The sequence below is a fragment of the Canis lupus genome, chromosome 26 (genome assembly GCF_011100685.1).
Source record: "Canis lupus familiaris isolate Mischka breed German Shepherd chromosome 26, alternate assembly UU_Cfam_GSD_1.0, whole genome shotgun sequence".
In the NCBI taxonomy this organism is placed as follows: Eukaryota; Metazoa; Chordata; class Mammalia; order Carnivora; family Canidae; genus Canis; species Canis lupus.
In genome coordinates, this window is record NC_049247.1 from 3,082,069 (window position 1) to 3,094,041 (window position 11,973).

Below are 11,973 nucleotides of genomic sequence, written 5' to 3' on the forward strand. Positions count from 1 at the left end.
GCCTCCTCCCCTCTGATTGCAAAACCTCAACAAACATCAAGGATGGAGGGATAGAGAAAAGCATCAAACCTACTACTTTAAGGATGGGTTAATTGAGACTGTTGCTAAGAATACATCTAACATATAGGAATATAACGTACGTTTAATTTAGGAAAAATATATCATTTGACCCTCGGAAATAAACATTAAATACAAATCAAGTGGACTTGGACACCAGAAAGAAAACATGGGGTGTGAGGGAGACAGCATGGGAACTCAGAAGATTATCAGGTAAAGATGGAAAACCCTTAGGTTCACCCCAAGAGGCACTGGGGCTCTGAGCCCTCTCTCCCCACACCCAGGATCGAGGCAGTCCTCCCAGGGGATGCCCAGCCAACACTGAACCTGTCCCTTGGCAGACCCTCGCTGTAGATTTTGCTCCTTTATTAGAAATATAAAGAGATGATCACTTTGTCTTTTTATTTGTCTTTTTGCATTTTTTTTAACAAATAATTTTTGGTAGCTTGTCTGTTCTATTTTGACTCATAGACTCACTTTCCGACGGTGCAGGCCGGAGTTTGCTCCGCTGACTGGGAACTCCACCGTCACCGGCTGCTAAACCCGCTGCTGCAAAAGAGGCACACAGCCCTTCCCGGCTCGGAGGCCTCCGCGGTCCGCCGGCCCCGGTGCGTCCCGCTCGGCCAGACCCTCCGACGCCCCGGCCAGCCCACTCTGGAGCCGAGCGAGGAGCCAGGCCCCGCGGGGGCCTAGGCCGGGTCCTTGAATTTCTCCAGGTAGTTTCTGAGCTCCTTGGGGGCGCCCGGGGACACGTCCTGGCACACCCACTTGATGTCCTCGCCGCCGCCGCCCCCCAGGATGGAGTTCACGGTGGGGCAGCCGTCGTCGGGCGGGATGGTGGTGAAGGTGGTGAACTTCACTTTCTTCCTTTTGGAGGTGGGCGAATGCAGGGGCTCGAGCTTCGGGTCCCTGGCCGGCCTGCCCGCCGAGCCCGCCCGGTGCACCTGGCCCTGCACGTGCTGCCGGGCGCCGCCGTTGAGCAGCAGCCGGCTGCCGTCGTCGCTGCCGCCCGGCCCGCGGTCCAGGACAGTCGTGTGCTCGTCCTGCGGTGGCGACCCCTCGCCCGCGTGCTCCAGGAGCTCCGCCTCGTTGCCCAGCCACACCCAGTCGTGCGAGTGGGTCACAGAGGCCTGGCCTTCCAGGGGCACCTGCTTGTGGCGGTACCTGAGGGCGAAGGTGGCGCAGTTGATGAGGAAGACAAGGATGGCCAAGCAGAAGACGCCGAGCAGGGCGTACATGCCGATCTCCAGGTCGCTCAGGCCCCGGGGCGTCTGCACCAGGTCGCTGGCCCCCAGGCCGCCCCCCGCCCGGGGCAGCTCCACCTGCGCCGGGAAGTTGGCGAAGTCCAGGGGGATGTTCTGCAGCTGGTCCCCCCCGGACGGCCTGCCCGCGTCCGGCCGGCCGCTCTTCACCACCCTGTTGTCCAGGAGCGGCCTGGCCGTGCTGTCGCCTCTCTGCAGGGCGCCGTCCTCGCGCTCCCCCGGGCTGCCTTGGAGGTGCCCCTCGGGCTCCTGGCTCTTCTGCCGGCGGTCGCTGGCGTGGTTCTTGATCTCGCCACTGTCGCCGTCCGCGCCGCGGCTGGAGTCGGCGTTGCCCTGGCCAAACTTGACCCTGACGCTGCCCACACCCACGGCCAGGACGCTCTTGCGCTTGGACTTCTGGCAGGCCTCGGCGATGGACATGTCCACTCGCACCAGCGGCCCCTGGCCTTCCCCTTCGGCCATCACCACCGGCCATCTGGGAGAGCGGGCCTGGGGGGTGGACACGACGGCCTCGTTCAGGGAGGTGGCGGTCAGGGTGAAGTCCTTGGTGTCGTAGATGTCCAGGGGGGTGGCGGAGCCGTCGCTGAGCTGGAGCCAAGTGCTGACCACGGCCTCCTGCGGGGAGAGAGGCTGTTAGGAGGGCACCGTCTGCGGGCGGGGAGGCCTCTTCTCTTCGGAACCCGCCTGCCCTCCCAGCACAGAACCCAAAGTCCAGAGGCTGGACTCAGATCCAGACTTGGCGGCTGATGAATCTGGGGAGAAGACACACAGGTTTTATATCAAGATACGAGAATCACTGTAATTTAAGAACACGTGTAGACCTGGGGTGACATCGCCAGCGTCATCCTTACCCAGGACCCGCACAATGACCCCTGGCTGAGACCCTCCGTGGCCTCTAGTCACAGAGACACCACGCCGAGTCCTGATGCTCCCTGCTGCTGCTCCCATGCCTCCACCTCCTCTCCCGATGGTTCAGCCTGTTACCGGGTCTGGATTGTCCCTGATAACCTCCCTATCTCAGGATCTCACTCACACCCGCGAAGTCCATCCTGCCCGGCGGTGACGGGTGACACATGCACGGGTATGGGAGCTGGGACGCGGCTACCCTCGGTACCCCGCTGCCAAGGGGCAATGCTAGCTGTGCCTCCTGGGAACCTGCCGCTGTCCTCTGTGTCACCTGTGCACAGACTCACTTGACCCTCACAGCGACACCCCAAGTCGATGCCGTGACCATCACCACTTCTTGTTCTGCAGGGCGGGCTCCTCACTTCCCTCTGTGAAGCTCACATAGGCACGTGCTGAGGCTGGGGTTTGAGTCCAGAGGTCTGGCCTGAGTCCTAACCACCACGGCTGCCCTGTCTCCTGGCTGTCTGTGGCTCTGAGGTCACTGTGTGGGCCCGGGGATGGAGACAGTCTTGATGTGTCTGGAATTCTTGCCTATTACCTAAGACTGGGGATCTAGTGACGTGTGTGAGAAGCCCATGCCAGACACCGAGGAGCCTTGCAGAGGGCTGCGGGAGGGCTGGGAGCCAGAAAGGGAGAGGAGACACACACGGTTGTTGGTGGTGGTGGGTGGGGATGCTAAGTCTGCGGTGGTCTGAGTGTGCTCCGTGTGTGTGTGTGATGTGCACTCAGGGAGCTCTGGAATTGGGGGCAGGTGGTGGGAGGCCTGGAGGGGAGGCGTGGGCACTCCCATAACTGGGGTGCAGGCTAACCTCTGTGAGAGAAGCAAGGAGCAGGGCAGGCATTTGAAAGACTGCGAAGAGCTGATGGAGCTCCGGGGATCTGTTATGGGTAAAGGATCCAGGGTCCTCTCTTATCCTGGCTTCTGAGCATGATGTGGAAGGGTGGAGAATTTGACATGAGTTTTGAAATAAATACATGCATCCACTATTTCTCCTGGTCCTTTTTTTTTTTTTTTTTTTTTAGAATGATCGTTTTGGGTCTTAGTTTCCCACACTGCCAGTGGGAGTGTGCACACCTCAGCCACAGGATCTGAGATGGACATCTACGTGGCTTGGCTGTCTTCTACCCCTTCTTTCCAGCAGGGGCTGGAACATGAGCTTCCCTTGGGAGGAACCAGGTCCTCCCCACTCAGGGTCTGTGTGCCCAGGGTGGGCTAGACCGACCCCTCCAGGGCCAGACCCGGGCACATGACCAAGGCCTGGCCTCGGAATATTCCACCATCCTGTCCTCAGTGATTGGCTCGGGAAAGGGCTTAGGATGGAGACTGGCCGATGGGAGGGGTTCCCTGGGCTCTGGCAGAAACCGCAGATGAGAAATTTGCATTCCCTGGGGCTGCTGAGTTGGGGTGCAGGCCTGTAATGATAGTGGCCATCCTGCAAATGGGTGGGGTGGGGGGGATCTGCTGGAACAGGAGACCAGCACGGGGGAGAGAAGAGTGAAGAGATGATGGAGAGAGAGAGAGAGAGAGATTGTTTAAGGGCATGTTCCAACAACAAAGTAGACTGTCTGAGGATCAACCACTTAAAAACTAGACAAAAATATACAAAACAAACAAACAAACAAAAACAATGCAAATTCCCAGGAATCAGAAGTGAAGAGGAAACGCATCCCAGAGGGGTGCATATAATTAACTGTAACCGAGGTGGCCTGGGGGCAGGTGTCAGAACTGCTCAGAAGGCTTGCCAGCCAGTGGCGGGGAGCCGGATGCCCACCCAGGGGCTGTCAGATAGGATGAGACCCTCTGCATACAGCCAGGACTGCCGAGAGGGGGATGAGAAAATCCTACCTGCTTGGCCAGAAAGAGCAACGATACTTATTTGTGCTCTGAGCCCTGCTGGGAAAATGTGTCCCCTTGAAATCAAAACCCCACTGGTTCCACACACCAGTGGGGTGGGGTCTGCAGTGACCCGACCTGTATGGCGCATGGCCGCCAACAACCAGATGCACGTGGAGCGGGACCATGCAAATGCAGCACTGCAAAGAATTCCTATTGGGAGTAAAGCAAAGCAGCCGCAGCTCAAGAGGCCCTCTGGATTCAAAAAAAAAAAAAAAATTCATAATCCTGAAGGAGAAGGCTTTACCATGAGAGGGAGTCATAAAACATTCATGTCGACCAGCAGAGCAAGGATTTTGGATAATAGAACAACTGAGAAAGATGATAAAATAAGATAAGCCAGCAACAACGACAAAACAGCCCATGAAACAAACAGTTCATGGGACATGGAACAGAGTAGATGCCACACGCCGAGCACGGCTGTGCGGGGAAAGATCAGGACGGTGTGGGAAGAACCACATAGAAACAAACAAACAAAAAATGCTTCAGTGGAAACGAATTACCCAATGGCTCGTGGGCAAAGCAGATTAGACACATCTGGGGAGACAGAGCCAAGGAATTTACCCACAACACAATCACAGGAAGAAACGTACAAAAGACTAGTTGAAAGAAACAAGGGACAGGTAAGAGTTTTTGGTGACAAGTTCCAGAAAGGAACAGATGGGAGAACTCGGTATTTAAAGAAATCATGGCTGGAGTTTTTCCAGAATTGAGAACAACTGTGGATAATAAAGATGAAGGTTTCTGGGGACAGTGAGTAGCTGGATCTAGCTTGACCTGAAGACAAACCTCCAGGCACGAACCGATCAATGCCGGCGTAGGCTGGGGTCAGCCTGGGTTGGGTCTCTGGACCCGTACCTGAAAGCCCAGACCAGCGCTGATGCCGTTGGCCTGGGCAGGGGTGAGGGGGATTGTGCATGGGATCTGCGAAGGGCGTGGCACCCACTGTTGGTGCCTTCCACTCCCCCATGGCACCCACTGCTCGGCTTTCAGGGGTCGGCTCTGCAAGATGGTTTTGCCTGAGGGCACGCCCTGGCCTCTGGAACCCATGTGGCCATGCCTGGAGCCAGACGTGCAAGGAATTAAGTCCATGCAGAGGCAGCCCTCCACGGGTTCCCTTGCCCCTGGTCGACACTGACTGGAGGTTTCCCCAGGAGCCCACTCTGGGGGCCGGGCGGGGGACACACTCGACTGTCTGCCATCCCTCGTAGCACTTCCCGACTCCTCTACCGGGGCTCCCGTCACCACGCGAATTAAGTATTTGAACATGAATCCTCACGTCAGGCTCACCTTCCCAGGGCATCAGAAGCAAGGCAGGCAGCAGAGCTCAGAAATTTGGTTCCCACCCTCCTCCCCTCTGTCCACATCCACTGGCAAGTCACGCAATGAGACGGGCCCCCCTCGGGAGCCTAGATCCGAAGCATGAATGCCAGGGATTCCCCTTTCACTTCTCTGTCCTGGCTTTCCTCAAACAGATGAAGCACAGTGGAAGTGTCTCCTCTTGCCCTCATATTTACAGCTTTAAACATCTTTCAGCTTTTGTATCTCAGGGTTGAACCATCAAGACCAAGGTGCGAGCTTTCCGCACGCCAAGGGCTGACATTGAAACACCGTTCCCACTGCCTGCGAGCTCATCGTGGCTGACCTTCCTTCCTGAATTCATTTTTCTCCACAAACCCTAGACAGAGAAAGAACTTCCCCTGAAACAGCCCCCACCCGCCAACGGCAGACAGTCTGAATTAAGCCCTCAGCGCACGGTGGGCTTGCCCAAATCCATCTCCATTGACCCCGGTGCGTGAATGAAGGTAAGGCCCTCTGTTAGCTCGTTTCAGGGCGGTGAACCCGGGGCTTACTCAGGAGCGCCAACGCATTTCCCCAAGGATCAGAAATTCTAGATGACTTAACACGCACGCCCAGGGATAAGCTAGAGCGCCATCCTTTCATGAGTCATGTCTGAAAATAGAATGGACCACATCCATACATGCCCCCACCCCGAGTCAGTGCTGGGACATCCGATCACCATGGGCTGATGGGAGCAGATGGAGGCACCGCACGGGGGCAGGGGCGCTGCCAGTGGGGCGGTCGTGCCCATCAGCCCCTAATTAATCACCCATTCTCAGCAAAAGCTCCCTGCTCCCTGCTTTGTCTCCCCACTTCCTCTCCAGCCCCCTTACTTTGCTCTTTAGAAAGCAGAAAACACCAGGCCCCCAGGAGATGGAGGGAAGCCAGCTCTGGGGGCCTGAGGTAGATGGGGACCCTCCCGCTGATGCCCTGGAGCAAAGTCAGTGAGCGACGGCAAGATTCCTAGAATGGCCCTGCCCCCAGCTCTGGAGCCTGGGACTGTAATGAGATGCCGCTCCCGTGATTATGCCAGGTTGTGCCGCGCAGTTGACCTGAAGATGGGGAGATGTGCCTGGATCATCCGGGTGAGCCCAGCGTGGTCATGGGAGCCTTTGGAAGCAGACAGATTTCTCTAGATGGCAGCAGACGGGAGGTCAGAGATTCAAAGCATGAAAGGACTCCATGCACATTGCTGGTTTTGAAGATAATGTGGGTGTGGGAAGTGAGAAGGAACACGGGGGGCCTTGGGATCCCGAGAGATGCCCCCGGACAACAGCCCACAGAGAAACAGACACCTGACCCAGAACTGTGGAGAGGAGGAGCATGGAGGCCGACAACTCCCCAGTACACCCCAAGGAGAGCCCCGGCCGCCGACTCAGGCCCCCAGGTACCCTGGGCCTAGCGCCCAGCTAGCTCATCCGGGCTCCCGGCCCGCAGAGCTGAGCTCCTAAGTGGGTGTTGTTTTCAGCCACCGAGCTTGTCACTCCGGTTCATCACAGAGCCCAGGACACAGACGATGTCGTCTTGTGGATTTTCTGAGCCCCTGTCACTGCCTTCTGGAACGTGGTCCAGCTGCTCTGACCAGGCCCTCCCTGTGGAGCCAGGCACAGAAGCTCATCTGCCCCTCTCCGCCTCTGGCTTCTGGGTCCCTACCTGTTTGGGGGTCCGCAGCAGCTCCTCAGCTGTGGCCACAGCGGTGATGGCCTTGCTGTTCTCCGTGCTGGGGTGGAGGGTGACAGACAGCCCAGCCACGAGCTGGATGGCCAAGTCTGTCACCGATACCTTGTCATCTAACACGGTCACCGTCTTCTCTGCCAGGATGGAGTCAGAGAGCGGAGACAACACCTGGCAGAACAGAATATTCCCAAATGTTGGAATCTCCCTCAGCACTGCTTCCTCCTTGCCCCAGGCCTGGGTCCAGAATATGGGGCTAAGGGATCCCACTATAGACGCACCTGCCCGTAGCAAGCCTTTGCAAGAATCAGATAAAGCTGCCTTTCCCCAAGAAACTTTAGTTCTGTTGGAAAATTGCAATAAATATTAAAATCCATTCTATTTTTTAAAATGAAATGGCTCCTCCCGTTTAGATGAGGCACTCTTGTACACTGTACAACCTGGCTAACTGTGCATGGCCATCCTGTGGGCCAGGCTCATGAAGTTGACTTTGTGCCACCTGAGATCTCCAGGTGAAATGATGGGAATGTACCCATTGTTTCCACATATGGTTGTGGTCTCAGGATCCAGAATGATATCCCCAGAAGGTGCACTCAGTGCGGCAGAGCTTGAGGGGTTTCAGGAAAGCCCCTCCCACTCCCTGTCATCTTATCTGAGATCCTACCATACAGTGCATTTCCTTGAACAAAAGGTAGTAGGACTTTGAAGAGAGCTTGTTGGATGAATCCATGGCAGAATGACTAAACGCTTTAAGGGAAGAAGGAAGGCTCCTTCCCCCAGCCACGGGCAGGAGCAGCATGGAAGGTGGGGGAGTGGGGTTCTCAGAGGTGTAGGACAGCCTTCTTGATTCTGTTTGTAAGGAGATTGGGACTCATAGAGCTGGTCCAGGCTCATCTCCTGGAGTCCTAAGGACACCATCCTGGGGGCCAGGAAGTTGGGCCAGGGACCGACCCTTCTTGTGAGCTTCCCCCAGTGTGAGGCATGGTGTTCAGCTCGGGGCATGCAGAAATCCTGAGCTCTGGCTTCCTACCTGGATGGTGGTCATCCCAACCTCCCGCCCGACCAGGATCCTGCTGTCCTGGAGTGTGGCCACGTGAGGTTCCTCCAGCTTCATGAAGTCTGCAACCAAGTGGGTGATGTCGACTTGCCAGTCGGGACTGAGAAGGTGGCTCGGCTGGCCCCACGGGCCAGCGCCCTCCGACACGAACTGGGTGAGGACCCGCACCGTGGCGTGCTGGTACTGCAGGGCACAGCCTCGGCCCCGCCGCTCCTCCTCGTCTTCATCCTCGCTCTCTCGAGTGGGCCTTGGGGGAAAGAGAAGAAGCCCTCAGGTCCCAGGAATGGGTCCAAAGATGCTCTGGAGCTGCAAGCCAGACTAGGCAGGTGCCTGCCGCAGCCTCCAGGAGACAACAGTCCCAGCAGGAGCCTCAAGACCCTGCGGGAGCGCTGATTCCACCACAGGCAGCACACAGGGTTAGGCTTCTCCTTCTCAAAGACATCCTTTGACAAAAGGCTTAAGAGCTCACACTTACGAAGTCTACACAATCCAATAAATGATAGCTAACAGCCACACACACCTACTTACAATTTAATTTGAATGAATAAGAATTAAACAAATTAAAACTTTAAATTTCTTAGTCACGCAAGCTATATTCCAAGTGCCCCATAACCCCACCTGCTAGGGGCTGCTACAGTGGACACTGTGGTTCTAGAACATTCCACCACTGCAGCCAGTTTTATTGAACAGAGCTGTACTATGCTCTTGGGGTAGACGTGCCTTTCTAGGTGCCACGTGTACGCACTCTTAATCTCCTTGCGGCAGCAAGTCTCAGGTCTGCCCTCCCCAGGGACGTGGAGCACACTCATTCTCTGGGTCACTTGTGATCATCTAACAGTCTGAAGGACTGCCTGGATTCATGGCTGACCCCCCGCCCAGCTGGGGCAGATTCCTTCAAGTTTTCCTTGGAGAGGGAGATGCTGTGTCTTATGGGTAGAGAGGCTCTCCCTGAGTGCACGCTGGCTTGCCCCTTGCAATGAAGATCTATTGCCTGGGAGACTCCAGAAAGGAGCCCTGAGGATTCAAGATGGAAGATCCCAGGAAGGAGACCAGGAAGGTGACAACAACTCTTATTCCCCTGACCAGAGGACCACAGAACCAAGGAAACGACCCCAGCTCCTCCATATGACAATCCAGAGTCACACAGAATAAATTAGAGCCTTTTCTTTCTTTCTTTTTTCTTTTTTCTTTTTCTTTTTTTTCTTTTTTTTTTTTTTTTTTTTTTGGTTTAAGAGCAAATGGTGACACCATGGTCCAATATGAATGCAATTAAGTTTTATACGGTTATTTGATATGCACAGAGCCAATCAAGCTTGTAGATATTCATAAAGCACAGAAAAAGAAGCTACTATTTCACTTAGAGTAAATAGCCCCAAACTCAAATTTCCCTGAGGGCTGAGAGGCTAGAAAAATGTATCACTTCTCTCATGTCACATTCTAAGGGAGCCACTTTCAGGAGCATCTACAGGAAGCTCAAGTCCAAAGTGTACACAGTCTGGGGTTGATGATGATCCTGCCATTTTTCAGCCTCCTGCCTGGCTGGTTATCCTGGGCCATGGTTAGGCTGGACAAGATGTAACATACAATCAGGCCAGCATCTACCATGTGCTGGGCCCTGTCCTGGCTCCATCATCAACAAAGCCGCTGGGATCACGGCCCTGGTGCATCTCCCATCCTGGGCTCACCTCTTACTGGACACAATGGGGACCCTCCAGCCTTTGATCTGGCTCAGCTCTGTGTCAGAGACCTCAATCTGTAGGGGTAGCCGGGGCACCCACACGGTGATGTGCAGGGAGGCACTCAGGTGCTGGTAGGTGAAGTTCACCACCGCATCCACCTTGCCCTTCATCTCTTTGCCATTGACAAAGACGTAGTCACATCTTTCAGACACCTGCAAAGACAGAAAGGGGGTGGAGAAGTCACCAGGCCCTACTGACCACTCTTCTTCCATTTGTGTTTTCCTCTAGCAAAGCACACATGCTTAATTTAGGGTCTTCCCAGTGCAGAGCCTAAGACAAGGATTCTGTGCATCTGGTCTACTTGGGAGATGGCTCCAGGGGGAAGCGAGTAGGGAGCAGAGTGAGAAAGAAAGAGAATGAGTCAACAGAAAGCTACTTCTTTACTTTTTTGCTGTGGATCAGTTTCTCTGGAACCTCATGAAAGCCTACAAAATTGTCACCGAAGGGTAGGAAGCAGGAATATTATGTATCAGCTCCCATCTCTCACTGCCCCTATGTGTTAGGGGCACTTTCAGGCTGAGATACAGGCCCATGGCACCTGAAAAGACCCTGGGATAGTACATAGTAGAAGCTTGAGGTGGAATGTAGTATAATCACAGAGTGAACTGGAATCTGTGTAGAGCTGCAGCTGAGACTGAGCTCTGAGTGGACACTGGAAGTGTCTGTTCCTCAGGCTGATGTCTGCTCATACAGTGAGCCACACCCCAGTCAGCCTCCCAGGATCTAAAGGGTTCATGCTACCTTCCTCTGGAGACTGACTTGCTGTGCCTACACCCTCTCCTCTGATCATACACATCCCTGACAGTCTGAGGCACCCAGGCCTCTGTGCACCAGGCTCCCTTTGCCTGAGAACACCCTTTCTTCCCTACTGGCCTGGCCAGGCACCTTGCCGACCCCCCAGGATCATTTACGTATTTGTAGTATAACTGCTTATCTTGTGAATGGCCGCATCGCATTAGTGACTACCAACCTATGTCCCTCCCCCTGTATTCCTCCCTTTGCTTTTCCCATTCCTACCACATCATTGCCTCAAGAAAGAGCAGAGACAGAGCACAAAGCAATATAAACACATAGAAAATAGGATAAAAGTCTGCGAACATTAAGACTATGTGTTCTAAAATCTAATCCCTTACGGAGATGAATCTGCCCACGGCCCCATGGCCATTCTCATGTGGCAGGAAGATGCCCATGTCCCTTGGGAGTGGGCTTGAAGGAGCACTATGAGCAGGGATTGGACTGTATCTGACTGGTGATGGATGCCCCGAGAGATTGTAAGCAGAACACTCAAGAAGACTGGAAGCCCCCCTCTCCCAAGGCCTTGGCAATAGTTACATCTTTTGAAAATTAGACTGGGATTATGTTCTGCAGCCTTAATGAATTGAAAATTGAGACTAGAAATCAATTTGTGTTTTCAAGAAATGGCATGACTGTCTTGCATATACAAGTTGTCGGATGTGATTTATACTGGCCCCGTGTGTCCAGATCAACCACCAAGCTATGAAATCCTTGAAGGAAAGAAGCACATCTTTTTAAATCTTTGATACAGTTCCACACAGCAGATGCTCATGAAGCAGGAACCTAGCAGAGTGGATAATGACTGGATAGATGAATGTGTGTATGTATGGATGCATGGATGGATGGGTAGGTGGGTGGATGGACGGATGGCTGTTTGGATATGTAGATGGGCAGGTGAGTGGGTAGATGGATGAATGGATGAATGCATATATGGATGGTTGGGTGGATGGATGAATGTATGACTGGAAGGGTGGTTGGATAGGTGAGTGGACAGGTAGATGGATACACACACACAGATGGATGGATAGATTATTGATGGACAGCTAGATAGATGAGTGAAGAAGCCTTTCTTCAGGAGGATGTCTGCTTCAAGACAACCAGACAAGGATCTTAGGGTGAAGGGAGACTGAGATATGATGGAGCCAAGAGCAGTGGAAACATAAGACATTTACTTGAAAGTTACCAGAAAGCTCTCAAGCAGTGTTTCCTAATCTTTTTGGGGCCATTGACTCCTTTGAGAACACATGT

At 54.2% G+C, this 11,973-nt stretch overlaps 1 protein-coding gene across 1 annotated transcript in view; it reads right to left on the minus strand.

The window, feature by feature from the left end:
• Positions 1 to 489: 489 nt before the first annotated feature.
• TMEM132C (transmembrane protein 132C) overlaps positions 490 to 11,973 on the minus strand; it is a 203,009-nt gene continuing 191,525 nt past the window's right edge. Inside the window, 4 exon segments of the mRNA NM_001197119.1 lie at positions 490 to 1,934; positions 7,114 to 7,305; positions 8,165 to 8,438; positions 9,877 to 10,082. Of these exon segments, the coding sequence (NP_001184048.1) occupies positions 747 to 1,934; positions 7,114 to 7,305; positions 8,165 to 8,438; positions 9,877 to 10,082 (1,860 nt within the window). The 3' untranslated portion in view covers positions 490 to 746.